This window comes from Hibiscus syriacus, unplaced genomic scaffold (assembly GCF_006381635.1).
Source record: "Hibiscus syriacus cultivar Baekdansim isolate YM2019G1 unplaced genomic scaffold, ASM638163v2 tig00110332_pilon, whole genome shotgun sequence".
NCBI lineage: Eukaryota > Viridiplantae > Streptophyta > Magnoliopsida > Malvales > Malvaceae > Hibiscus > Hibiscus syriacus.
Window position 1 is genome coordinate 4007952 of NW_024062688.1, and position 12575 is coordinate 4020526.

At 35.2% G+C, this 12575-nt stretch overlaps 2 protein-coding genes across 6 annotated transcripts; one reads left to right on the forward strand and one right to left on the reverse strand.

Annotated features, from left to right (window-relative positions):
• Positions 1-392: 392 nt before the first annotated feature.
• LOC120119454 (U-box domain-containing protein 4-like) lies at positions 393-3168 on the forward strand. Of its 4 annotated transcripts, none has more exons than XM_039139272.1 (3): positions 393-1898; positions 2141-2230; positions 3150-3168. In XM_039139272.1, the coding sequence occupies exons 1-2, from the start codon at positions 570-572 to the stop codon at positions 2201-2203; spliced, it is 1392 nt and encodes a 463-aa protein (XP_038995203.1). In that variant the 5' UTR covers positions 393-569; the 3' UTR covers positions 2204-2230; positions 3150-3168. The 4 variants fall into 4 exon arrangements, with proteins under 4 accessions (XP_038995203.1, XP_038995201.1, XP_038995202.1 ...); XM_039139270.1 differs by lacking the exon at positions 3150-3168 and adding an exon at positions 2537-2875; XM_039139271.1 differs by lacking the exon at positions 3150-3168 and adding an exon at positions 2358-2462.
• Positions 3169-9335: 6167 nt separating this feature from the next.
• On the reverse strand, positions 9336-12428 carry LOC120119455 (heterogeneous nuclear ribonucleoprotein 1-like). Of its 2 annotated transcripts, XM_039139273.1 has the most exons (5): positions 12236-12428; positions 11980-12127; positions 11548-11770; positions 9751-10942; positions 9336-9373 (listed from the first exon to the last, which is right to left on the reverse strand). In XM_039139273.1, the coding sequence occupies exons 3-5, from the start codon at positions 11767-11769 to the stop codon at positions 9360-9362; spliced, it is 1428 nt and encodes a 475-aa protein (XP_038995204.1). In that variant the 5' UTR covers position 11770; positions 11980-12127; positions 12236-12428; the 3' UTR covers positions 9336-9359. The 2 variants fall into 2 exon arrangements, with proteins under 2 accessions (XP_038995204.1, XP_038995205.1); XM_039139274.1 differs by lacking the exon at positions 11980-12127.
• Positions 12429-12575: the final 147 nt, after the last annotated feature.

A 12575-nucleotide genomic window follows, 5' to 3' on the forward strand; every position in this document is an offset into this window, starting at 1 on the left:
AAAAGACATAACTTTGATTAAATAATCATTTTGATCTAAATTTTTTTAGAGTATTTTGATTATAATATTTTATTTTAAGACAAATTTTTTTTATGTGGATAAAAACTATTAGTTAATAAATAATCAATACTCTAAAATAAAAATACTTTACTTTAAAATGAAACATTACACATTAAAATATTAAAAAATAAAATTTGAAGTGTTTATATAATCAAATATTAATTTTTTTTAAAATATTAAAAAACAAAATTATTATTTAATCAAACGTTTTATATTATGTGTAGTTAATAATATTAACTAATGATATTATAAAAGTATAGGAACTGAATCTCCAAATAGTGTATAGTGAAGGGACCAAAATTAAAATATGACCCTAAGAGTAGTTAAATAGCAGCAGAGAGACAAAGCAAATCCAGCTTTCATTTCCGTCCCGCTCTCTTTCATGGTTCCACTGATACTCTCCATCAATATTGAAATGAAATTTGTGTTAAAAACGAAAAAGGGGTGTATTAATTTGAATTAATTTGAGTTGTTGAGTTCTTAACAATCGTTTCTTTTTTGCAAATAAGATGGTTTCGTTGCAAGATTCTCACTCGAATTCGAACCGGTTCCCTCTCGATCGAAACTTGTACACCCTCGGTTCAGCTTCCGCCACCAGAATTCACCGACACGCCGGCCGTTCCATGCGTACGATTCGCTCCAATTTATACCAAAGCGCCGACAACAGCAGCTGCTCTTTCACCAGCTCGGTTCCCGAACCGGCCGGTTTTGTATCAGAGAATCTCACCGAATCCGTTATCGACATGCGTCTCGGCGAACTGGTTGCCAAAAGCAACGCTAAATCGGTTAAATCCGAGTCGGAAAATGAGGATTTTCTGGATATTTCTCAGGCCTTCAGTGGTTTCTCAGCATGTAGCAGTGATATCTCCGGTGAGTTGCAACGGCTAGCGACCTTGCCGTCGCCGGAAAACGTCTTGAAAGAGAGCAGCGGTGGAGCTGAGTTTGAGCCGGAACCGGAACCGTGTCACGGCTTTCTGCAGAGAGAGAACTTCTCGACGGAAATCATCGAGAGTATCTCGCCAGAGGATCTTCAACCGACGGTCAAGATCTGCATCGATGGCCTCCAATCAGCGTCCGTTGCGGTGAAGCGATCGGCTGCTGCTAAGCTAAGGTTACTAGCGAAGAACCGTGTGGATAACCGTGCGTTGATCGGGGAGTCCGGCGCGATCCCTGCTCTGATTCCCCTCTTACGAAACAGTGATCCTTGGACTCAAGAGCACGCCGTGACCGCGTTACTGAATCTCTCTCTTTTCGAAGCCAACAAATCCCTAATCATAAATGCCGGCGCTATAAAATCATTAGTGTACGTTCTCAAGACAGGCACTGAAACTTCCAAGCAAAACGCGGCGTGCGCGCTTCTGAGCTTAGCTTTGATCGACGAAAACAAGGCTTCAATCGGAGCCTGCGGAGCGATCCCGCCGCTAGTATCTCTTCTGATGATCGGATCTAACAGAGGCAAGAAAGATGCACTGACGACTCTTTATAAGCTCTGTTCAGCCAGGCAGAACAAAGAGAGGGCAGTGAGTGCAGGTGCAGTTAGGCCTTTGGTGGGGATGGTGGGTGAGCAAGGCACCGGCTTGTCGGAGAAGGCAATGGTTGTTCTAAGTAGCTTGGCGGGAATCAAGGAAGGAAGGGAAGCTATTGTTGAGGAAGGTGGGATTGCAGCACTTGTCGAAGCGATCGAAGATGGGTCCGTCAAGGGGAAGGAGTTCGCCGTGTTGACACTGTTGCAGTTGTGTGCCGATAACATCAAGAATCGTGGTTTGCTTGTTCGGGAAGGTGGGATACCTCCTCTCGTGGAGCTTTCGCAGACCGGGAGTATCCGAGCTAAGCATAAGGTAATCGCAGTCGAATGCTTGATAAATTACTAGATAGTTGAACCTATAAACTGTGTTTCTAATGCCAGTGCAGTTTATAGTTCATTGAATTGCTTGATTGGTTAAACAACATTCCATTTTTTAAGTAGCTGAACTTGGTTGTTAACCACAACATCGAATGCACAACATGTATATGTTCAAATACCGATAATGCTCGCTTCTCATCGAAAACTTACATGACAATTATGTCTTTAATTTTGCAGGCTGAAACACTTCTTGGGTATCTAAGAGAACCAAGGCAAGATGCTTCATCATCTAGTCCTTAAGGAGCCGAAGTTTAATTACTCGTAGAGGTAATCACACCTTGGTAATTTTTTGTTGTATATAGGGAGTGTTTTGATGGTTTGTATAGTGTGGTTGAGAAAAAAAATTTAGGGGAGGCTCAAGAGACTGACATTTAGATTGTATATTTCTGAGTAGGTTTTGGGGTTCTGCCCCAACTTGTTTACATGTTCTGAAGGGTGGAGTACTTTGGCTTGGCTTGCGGGTTTCGAATTAATTAGATTTGGGTTATTTTCCTTGTGTTTTGTTTAAGTGACCCAAATTCTATTTTGCATCGTTTATATCGATCGAGTACTAATAGTCGGTTTTCCACACAGTGAAAATGGACAGTCTTGTTGATGATATGCTCTAATCTTGTATGGAAGCAACTGTTAGGTTTTCATGATCACCTCTGTGCTGTGAAATTTGGCAATAACCATTTATGTTTTTGCACTTGGATGGTCAGAAGGGGTTGGCGGGTCGGTCACCATAGGAGGAAAATTTCAAATTATCATATAATTTATATATATTTTTGTTGATAATTTATTTAATTTTATAAGTTTGCATCATAACATAAAATCCTACTATGTACCAAGATCTCCTTGTTTGTGTACCATCATCTGATTCTTGCATGGTGTTGGAGCAATGTATAGGAATCTGGTTTTTGTTTTCGTTTCCCTCAAGTTTTCCCAAGATGCCAATGGGGCAATTATGATATTATGCATTAGTGTTGAAGCATTGAATAAAGAGGTGCATATGGTGGGGATGGGTTGTAGGGCCCTGGATATGCCCCTACTTGGTGTAAAGTAGTTAATATAATTATGTGCTACCATCACCATTGTCTATCCTACTTCCGTATACATCTAAGAGATGCCCACCAACCGGTTCAAAACCCCACCACACCCACACATGTATATAAAAACATAACTTAGGAGGTGTTTGTTTTTGCAGAGGTAAAAGGTATGCGGTCTGCGGATCACATCTGCAGACATCTGCATTAGAAGAGGTGAATCAAAAATCTGTAGTCTGTAAGAATAAGACTGTTTGTTTTTAACGTCTGCAGACTATTAAAATGAACTGAAATATAAATAAACTGATTTTTTAAACTTAAAAGAGTTTTGCAATACTGAGATTTAAATAATTTTAGTTTTACGATACTGAAATTTAAATAATAAATCTAACTACAATAATATATTATTTAAAATAAAATAATCTATATTTTAAAATAAATCAATCCATACTAATAAATTTTTTAAAATAAATCAATTTATACAACTACAATAATAAATTAATCTATATTTTAAAATAAATCAATTTATACTAATAAATTATTTAAAATAAATTAATCTATACTCATAAATTATTTAAAATAAATCAATTTATACAAATACAATAATAATTCAATTCATATTTTAAAATAAATCAATCTATACTAATAAATTATTTAAAATAAATCAATTCATATTAATAAATTATTTAAAATAAATCAATTCATATTTTAAAATAAATCAATTCATACTAATAAATTATTTAAAATATATCAATCTATAAAATTACAATAATAAATTAATCTATATTTTAAAATAAATCAATCGATACTAATAAATTATTTAAAATAAATCAATCCATATTTTAAAATAAATCAATCCATACTAATAATTTATTTAAAATAAATCAATCTATATTTTAAAATAAATCAATCCATACTAATAAATTATTTAAAATAAATTAATTCATATTTTAAAATAAATTAATCCATACTAATAAATTATTTAAAATAAATCAATTCATACAACTACAATAATAAATCAATTCATATTTTAAAATAAATCATTCTATACTAATAAATTATTTAAAATAAATCAATCCATACTAATAAATTATTTAAAATAAATAAATCTATATTTTAAAATAAATCAATTCATATTAATAAATTGTTTAAAATAAATCAATCTATATTTTAAAATAAATCAATTCATACTAATAAATTATTTAAAATAAATTATTTTAAAATAAATCAATCAATATTTTATAATAAATTATTTTAAAATAAATTATTTTAAAATAAATAATCTTATTAAATTATTTAAAATTATTTTAATAAATAATCATATTTTATAATTGTTCTTGAAGAGGTTTGAAGACCTTTGAAGATATAAAATCATGTCTGCATCAAGAAGAGCTCTCGCAGACATTAGAAGAGCTTCTGTTTTCTAAAAAATAAACGGTCTGCGAAGTTTAATATCTACGAGTGGTCAGACATAAAAAATTTGAATAGATTAGACAGTAAAAACAAACTAAGTCTTACCTTTTCTTCTGTCGTTATTACTCATCCGTTAGATGGCAGAGCAGGGACATGTCTTGTCCTACTATAGTGCAAATTTTATTCGAATTTTTTGGAGTTTGTTTTTGTTTAAATGTAATCATAATTATTTATAATATTATTATATATAAATGGATTAAAATTCAAACAAGTTTCTCTAAGATATATATATATATATATATATATATATATTGATTTTTATGTGTAAATGCAATTTATAATTTTATTTAATAAATTATATATATATAACATTGTTTTTGTAAAAAAGGTGTCTTGAGAATAAATTATTAATGTGAACATAAAGGATTTAAAGGGACTGTTGGGAAAAAAAGAATTTATAAAAGGAATATAGTTGAAGTATCAAATTGAATAAAATAAAAAATAGAAAGATTAAAATTAAAAAAGATTTTTTTATTAAAAATAGGAATGGAAGGAGTATGAAAACTAAATTTGATCCAAAATGGAGAATAATTATAGAACTAATAAAATAAAATAAAATATTTATTTTTTAAATGGTTTTGTTTGGTTTTATTATCAAAACACCTATAAAAACGACCAAACAACCATGAGTCTCGTTAAAAAACCTGTGCTTCATGGTTGCTGAAGAAATACAAGTTCGTCTTTTACAGTAAACACAACTCTATCGACAGTTACATCCTGAACTAAAACCCCATAAAACCCTTTGAACCCATCACTAAAGGATGCCACCAGAAGAGCCAGAAAATCACCTCCAACTGACCTTCAACTATCGACTCCAAGCACACACACTACTTATATAGACACCTAGCATCAAATTAGCATATGGTGCATGACTAAAAACAAACTGTGCCAGCTTACGCCTGGATACAGTCACAATCCTGCAGACCGAAAGCAAAGGGCAGCAAACAGACTAGCAACCACAATTATTACCTAGCTTAAAACGCTAGTACAAAATCAGCACTTCAAACAATACAGTATGAGAGCAATCAAACATACCAGGGCAGAAAGTAAAGATACCGATCGTCGAGAAAGATTAACAAATTAAATTATTGTTAAAAAAGGAGAAATTGAAATCATAAAATGAATTAGATAGTAAATAATTCAATTATTTAATTAAAGATTAACATGGTGTTATGTTAGTTTTTAAATTATTTTCTAATCTAAATTGGTTAAGAATTCGAAATTTAAATTTTGAAAATAAAAATTTAATCAAATTGAAATTCATATATCTTTAATACAAAAATCAAATGTATTAAATTAACAAAGCTGGCAACAGAAGAAGCACAAGTCGAAAGAAGAGAGAATAGCCAACAAAATTGGACGGGAAGACTGTTGTTTTACAGGCAGAAGACAACCAACTACTCGAAGCAGGGGCCAAACCAGCAGGGTTTTGTTCATCCTGACGCTTTATGAAATATGAATCCATCTCCATAATTTGCCACTGAAGTTACTGATATTTCTTCTTCTCCATACCTTCATTTATCGACAATGTTAAAATGTTAGTTTAATAACATCTGTTTTGCTCATTCGCGCTTTGCTTTTATCATATGTTGGCCGAGGAAGAGACTTGTATGGAAAATATAGAATTAGCCCAAGTGTAAATGAGCTCAATGGGGGATTAGAATGGGAAAAACAGAAAGATCAAATTCAGATGTTATGATTTTTTAGAAATGTCTAACATATTTCCTTGTACCCCTATTTCCTGCAGGACTTTCACTTTCTGCTGTTATGCAATACAATGACACAGTGATTTACATAATAAACCATATTTTTGCAGAACATCTTGCTTGCTGCATATCCTTTATTTTTCATACAATGCAAATCTTAGTTCTGAAAACTCACATCCTCTGAAGTCGGACGCCTCAAGAAATATCGTAAACTATTAGCGAGAACCTGCCAGATTTCATGAGGTCAAAACACATTAAAACGATGCCCCGGCAAGCGATTCGGGCATATGCTCTGCCATACCTAAATGATTAATACTGCACCTCCAGTTGAAAGTGCAGTGTGTTAAATTTTTGTGTTAGTTGCACTACCTACTGATACCTTTACCCTTGTAGCTGAAGTGAAACTTTGCCTTTGCCAACAATCCCTGCATCTCGAAGGTAAAATTTCGGGAGAAAAAAATTGAGCTGAGGGCATACCAAAGAGAAACAGTAATCGATCACAATTCAGTGTCAAACTAGCCGAACTCGTCAGTGATGTTGATGTTGTTAATGATTTTTACAAGATCCACCAGCAACCCTGCCCGATCAGCGGTCTCCATGTATAGGAAGCTGAGTTATCCCAGCAAAGCAGAACTTAAACCAAGGGCCAAGATTATTGTGTGATTATTCTCAGCTTAAACATTTATGGACAATTCGTAACATTTACGATCCCTGGTCTCTGCTTGACTGCTGCAAGCATGAAAATTATGCATCGGAATTACAACAAACACGTCTCATGGCTGCTGTAAACCTCGTTTCACCAAACATTCAACACAAAAAAAACATGCCTGAACATACTGGATGAGCTGAAGAAGATTCCTGTTACACAAACATGCCAATAGGGTTCTACTCGGAGATTTCTCATTAGGAAAAGGTGATTACAGGATGATACTGGAGTAAGTTGTTTATAATCGTAAAACATATCGCCTCTAGCAGTTCCGGGTCTTAAACACCATTTCCATGCTCATATTCGAGTTAAAAGGCATACTACATACGTCTTAGTGATGGCGAACTTGTTATGCTTCCTGGATGAATCCAGATAGACATTTGCTTTTGCAACATTCATCTGCAACTCATTCAGTAATAGTTAGATCATAGACAATAAATTCTCAGTGAAACCCCCAAAATTTCCATATGAAAAGCAGTGAGTAAAGGAATTTATTCAGTATCCATAAATTTGGGGGTTGGAACTGTATCAGTGTCATCACCCTTCAAACATACAACAACCGTAAGAAATGGAACTTTAGCCAGTTAATACATGGTTTAAATTCAACCAAATTCATTATTTGTTCTTCCATACCTCCACAACTGTGTCTGATGGTGTTGCCCTTGGAATGATTCCCATTAGTAGCGCCATTTATTTATTTGGCTGTTCTATTGAAAAATAGTTATGATAATTTATGTAATATATCTAATACTAATCATGATAATATGTATTGGAATCTTCTTTTTTTTTTTTTATTGTGACAGATTTGGAAGCTGACATAAGGCGTTCGTCTTTATTGACTTTCTCACCTCTATCTAAAGTCGTCCACTTTAGCTTTGTCTGGACTCTCCACTTTGCAAGCCTCCCCTCGAAGGCTGCTGGTCCTTACCATCACCGATTGGAGTCCTTTAGGTGAACTCCACCTCTGCAAGACTAGATATGCTTGAACACCGATGTTTCGATGTCATCTATCACTCGTTTCGAGTTTATCGGAGACATGTTCCTTTCTAACAATAGTGGCTGGATTGTTGAATTTTGGAAGCTCTCAGCATCCTCACACCTCCTCAAGCTGCTAATGAAGCCTCTACATTGGTCTTCAAGTGGCATGGACCATGGTTTTGAACGGTTCTAAATGCAATCGGACTGTTCGGAAGCTGTAAATTTAGTCCTTGCCCAGCCGATTTCAACCCTCTCGCGTAAAAGCCATTTATCTATTCAAAATCAATCTGATTTACATAGTTTATTTGGATCTTATGAGAATGCAATATGATAACTGAATGACTAGAGAAGAATCTTGTTCTTGACTACTATCGAATTTTATTGCTCAATTCTATGCTACCGATATTCAATCTATTGTTTCAAAGAATATGTCGTGGCTTCCGTATTGTAGAATTTTTAGTACTTAAATCATTGGCTTAAAGATACTTTTTAATTTTTAAAAGGATACGAATCGAAGATACAATAGAAACATTAAATAATGTTTTAACAAGTGCCAATCCAGTTGAAAAGTAACAGTGGTAAATTGATGTAACATGTAGAGTAAAAATTGCAGCCTTTTTTCTCCATGAAACTGGTTGAATCAACGGGAGATTGAAGAAAGGTACCTTTTTTTCTCAACAAAGACGGAGGGCAAGAATGGTTTTTGGGTTCAAAGATGGGAAATTTATATTTGTTATTAGTGTTGGTTGTAAAGTGTACACTATGATTAGCAGCAGAAACCATAGCCACATGCATCTTAGAAGGAGACAAGTAGATGAGAAAGAAGCAAGAAAACAGAAGAAAAGTAAACGTTAAGGGAGAAGAAGGTTGAAGAAAACTCCCCGGTTCAATGCATAAAACCACGTGTTACCTTTAGCCACCACAATACGTAGCATTTATCAATTTCATTGTCAGGTTTATAGATCAAATTAGACAAAAGCATGTACAAAATAATATATGTGGGCTTGGGGATTCACAATGTAAATTCAAATCAAAGCAAATATCTCATTACAATTTCAATCTACAAAGTACAATAAACCCAGAAACTTGACTGGATAACATATCATCAGCAAGATTATCCAACAACCCTAAATTAATATGAGAAAAACAAAAACAAAAAGGTCTGCCCTTATATGTATCCCCACTGTCCACAACAGATGCATGATACATATTCTGCGTATACCCACAATTATGATTTTACATCTTAATCCATCCCAGTAAACAAAACCTGTATTGAAAATAAAAACAAAAAGAAACCCCAATGCTCAAACCTTACATGAATTCTTCTTTGCAACTCATCTCTATATCAACTTATTTCATCAAACAAGGTGAACCAAATTAGCCCTACTCGTATTTTCTTTCCATATAAAAACTGAAAATATTTCACTAAGGAATATGTAGAAATCCGGTCATCGAGCCGCTCCGCCGTGCAAATTATCTTCTTCTTTTCACGTCATGGCATCGTCCTCCTATGTGGCAATTACTGCAGAAATATGATGATAAAGAGATTAGTACCACAAAGAAAGTACCCTAAGTAACATTATCTGTTTCCGTTACTAGTCTAGGATGCATGGAAAACGAGGTATTGAGTACGAGAATCCTCGTGAACTTTATGTGTCGGTTTGGTCTAGATTTAGTCCGTTGAGTTGTTCGGATTTATTGTTGTTGTAACTTCTATATTTGTAAGAGCATGTAGATGTAAACGCTTTCTACTAGTATACATTCCCTGCATCTGTTGATGAGTGTTCTAATATCTTAAACATGCAGAGCCGTTAATAAGTAGACGCAAACAGCGAGATTATCCTAGGAAAAAGGAATGGGTAAAAACGAAGCGGTAAAATAGAAAATAAATCGTCTTACCCCTATCTGACTGCATATCGGTAACACCATAGCCACCAATGTAACCAGCAGAGCTATTAGTCCTAACATCTGAAGTTGTGTTTCTCAGCCCAAAACCGAAGGAACTAGACCGCTCTAGGTCTAGGGGTGGAGGCAGCCAAGTGGAATCCCCATAAAGTGATCCATTTTCATCGATATCAGCATAAGCCCTGTTATAACCACCATTCGAAGCACCTTGGGATGTTAACTGTGCAACACCGGCCCTGTTGTTTCTCTCGTAGCCTATCCCTACTGATCCAACCCCAAAGTCTCCATTTCTGTATCTGAGGTTGCCGCTATTGTAAGCAAAAGCTGCACCACCTTGACCCGAAGAAGGAGAAGAATCCCAAAGTGGTCCAATGTTGCCGAAAGAATTCACACCTAAATTCCCACTTCCAGAACCCAAGATAGAATTTGAGTTTGCAGAGTTAGCAGCATAGTTAAGACTGCCATTTCCCGACATATTTCGACCTGCTAAGTTTGAGATAGAGCTGTTTCCTCCACTGCCCCCACCATACCCAAGTAGGCTAGCAAACCTGTCTGGTTTAAATGAAGTGTTCAACCTCCATCCGTAACTGAGGTTAGAACTAAGGTTTGAGCTTCCTCCATAGCTTGGACTAAAATTCGGCTCAAAATTAAGTCCCATCCCATAACCAGGTCCCAAAGGAGGAAATCCACTCCGACCAACGGTAACTGGACTAAATCTACCTTCCGCTCTAATACCATAACCTCCAACCGAACTAGCATTATAATTCTGCATGTAACCATTAAGGAAGCTATTGACTCTACTCAGACCAAAGTTATACCCGCCTAACTGGTTCTGACTTGGCCCTGGAGATGATTCTTTGGGGACAGCCCGTTTGACCTCAACCACTTTTCCACTGAGTTCATGAAATGTTCGTTGCAAGACCTTATCCACGGCTTCCTCTGAATCATATGTTATGAATCCAAAACCTCGTGGCCTCTGAGTATTGTGATCATACATGACAACAACATCCGTAATTGTACCAAACTGCTCAAAGTACCTCTTAAAGTCACCCTCGGTGACTGTGGATGCTAACCCTCCGACAAATATCTTTTTTGTTCGAGCAGGACCGGGTGATCCATGAATGCTGGCATTGATTTTGTTTAGAACATTCCGGTCATCCCTAGGAACTGCCTTCTTTGCCTCAACCTGAAAAAGAAAATCCGAGTTCCTCAAGTGCACAAACTCTTTGAATCTTGATGTAAAAAGTTGTTAAACTTTCCCAACTTTTGTTCGAGCAACCAAGAAAAGCGATGTAGAAATATGCTCTTCCGCTTGATATAGATTGTAATTTTGAAACACTCTAGGTTCATGATTTGCAAAGTCTCTTGGATGGTAAATTATCATCAATGGTGTTTCAGAATTAGCAAATATGACTTCTTAATGCAACTGTAAGAGGAAAATTTGTGCTATTTCAGGCATCAATCGTCTCTTCTAAGATAAGCACTGATCCTCGAAAAAATCTATTCAAAAAGTGAAAGCAATGTCCCACAGATGATTAGGACTACAAAATGAAGCAGTCGACAGTAACGATGTTCGGGACTCTACATATTACCAGATCAGCTCTTACTCAATTGCAACATGTTGCCAATATATAAGTTCATCAAACAGCATCAGGACAAGTGACTTGCGAATTCTAAATCCTTGAATTGTATGTTATATAATTAGTGAAATGAAATAAAACCAATCAAAGAGTATCGTTCATGTTTCCGAATACATCATGTTATAAGAGAGTCGAAAGACAAGGAACTTACAGCTCTACCATCTATCATATGCTTTTCCATGACAACTCTTTCTGCGATAGACGGGTCGGCGAAAACGACAAACCCGAACCCCCGGGCACGACCGGTAGCCCGATCCTTCATTATAACAGCTTCCACAACATCCCCAAAAGTCTGAAAATATTCTCTAAGACGTTCCTCATTTGTGTCCCAAGAAATCCCACCAATGAATAGCTTGCCAAGTTCCATTTCCATCCTAAAACACACAATTAAAAATCAAGCCTTTTTCATAGATCAGTTAAATACAATTCAACTAGAGAAGACAAGAGACATCGGATTTACAAAAAAGGTATAACAGAGACATCGATTCCTTAAATTTCAAGACAATTAAAGATTGAACATCATGTCTTAAAGAACAATCCAACATAAACATGGTAATGCAGATTAAACAAAAGAAAAGTATACCTTGTCTGAATACTGAAAATAAAAAAAAAGCCTCGTCTTCTTTTTTTTATATATCAATATAAAGAGAGATCGGGTGCTGTAGGATTCAATCGAAAAGCATGAGACCAATTACAGATTCGATCATCAACCGACCAACAATCCAGGATTCCTAAAAGACCCAAAGCCAAAAAAAAGGATCCAACTTTCATGGAAATGAAGAATAAACAGCAATACCCAGAAATGATAAACAGTAAATAATGAAGAAAAAATAATCGACCTTTACTGGTTATTTGTTTTTTATTAAGTTTTTTTTTAAAGAAACAATGATATTGAAGAAGAAAAACCCAGATGGAGAAAAGTAAGAGAATCTAAGATCTGAGAAGAAGCATAATAAGAAGAGAGAGGGGCTTATAGGCCCTTCTCTCTCTCTCTCTCTCTCCTTTTTGTTGCTGCTGTTGTTGTTGTTGTAGCAGCTAATGTTCTTTGAGATCAATGGGTGGAATTATATATATACACATGTGTGAATGAAAGGAGTCTGTGAATCGAACAGGGAGGCATAGATGTGTGAGTGAAATCGATTTGGATGAAAATAGATTATTAATTCTTTTTTTTTTTTA

Coding starts and splice junctions, on each gene's coding strand:
- LOC120119455 (XM_039139274.1), bottom strand. CDS start 11,769: ATGGAAATGGAACTTGGCAAGCTATTCATTGGTGGGATTTCTTGGGAC. Junction 10,943..11,547: donor ATATGATAGATGGTAGAGCT/GTAAGTTCCTTG, acceptor TTTCTTTTTCAG/GTTGAGGCAAAGAAGGCAGT.
- LOC120119454 (XM_039139272.1), top strand. CDS start 570: ATGGTTTCGTTGCAAGATTCTCACTCGAATTCGAACCGGTTCCCTCTC. Junction 1,899..2,140: donor GTATCCGAGCTAAGCATAAG/GTAATCGCAGTC, acceptor TTAATTTTGCAG/GCTGAAACACTTCTTGGGTA.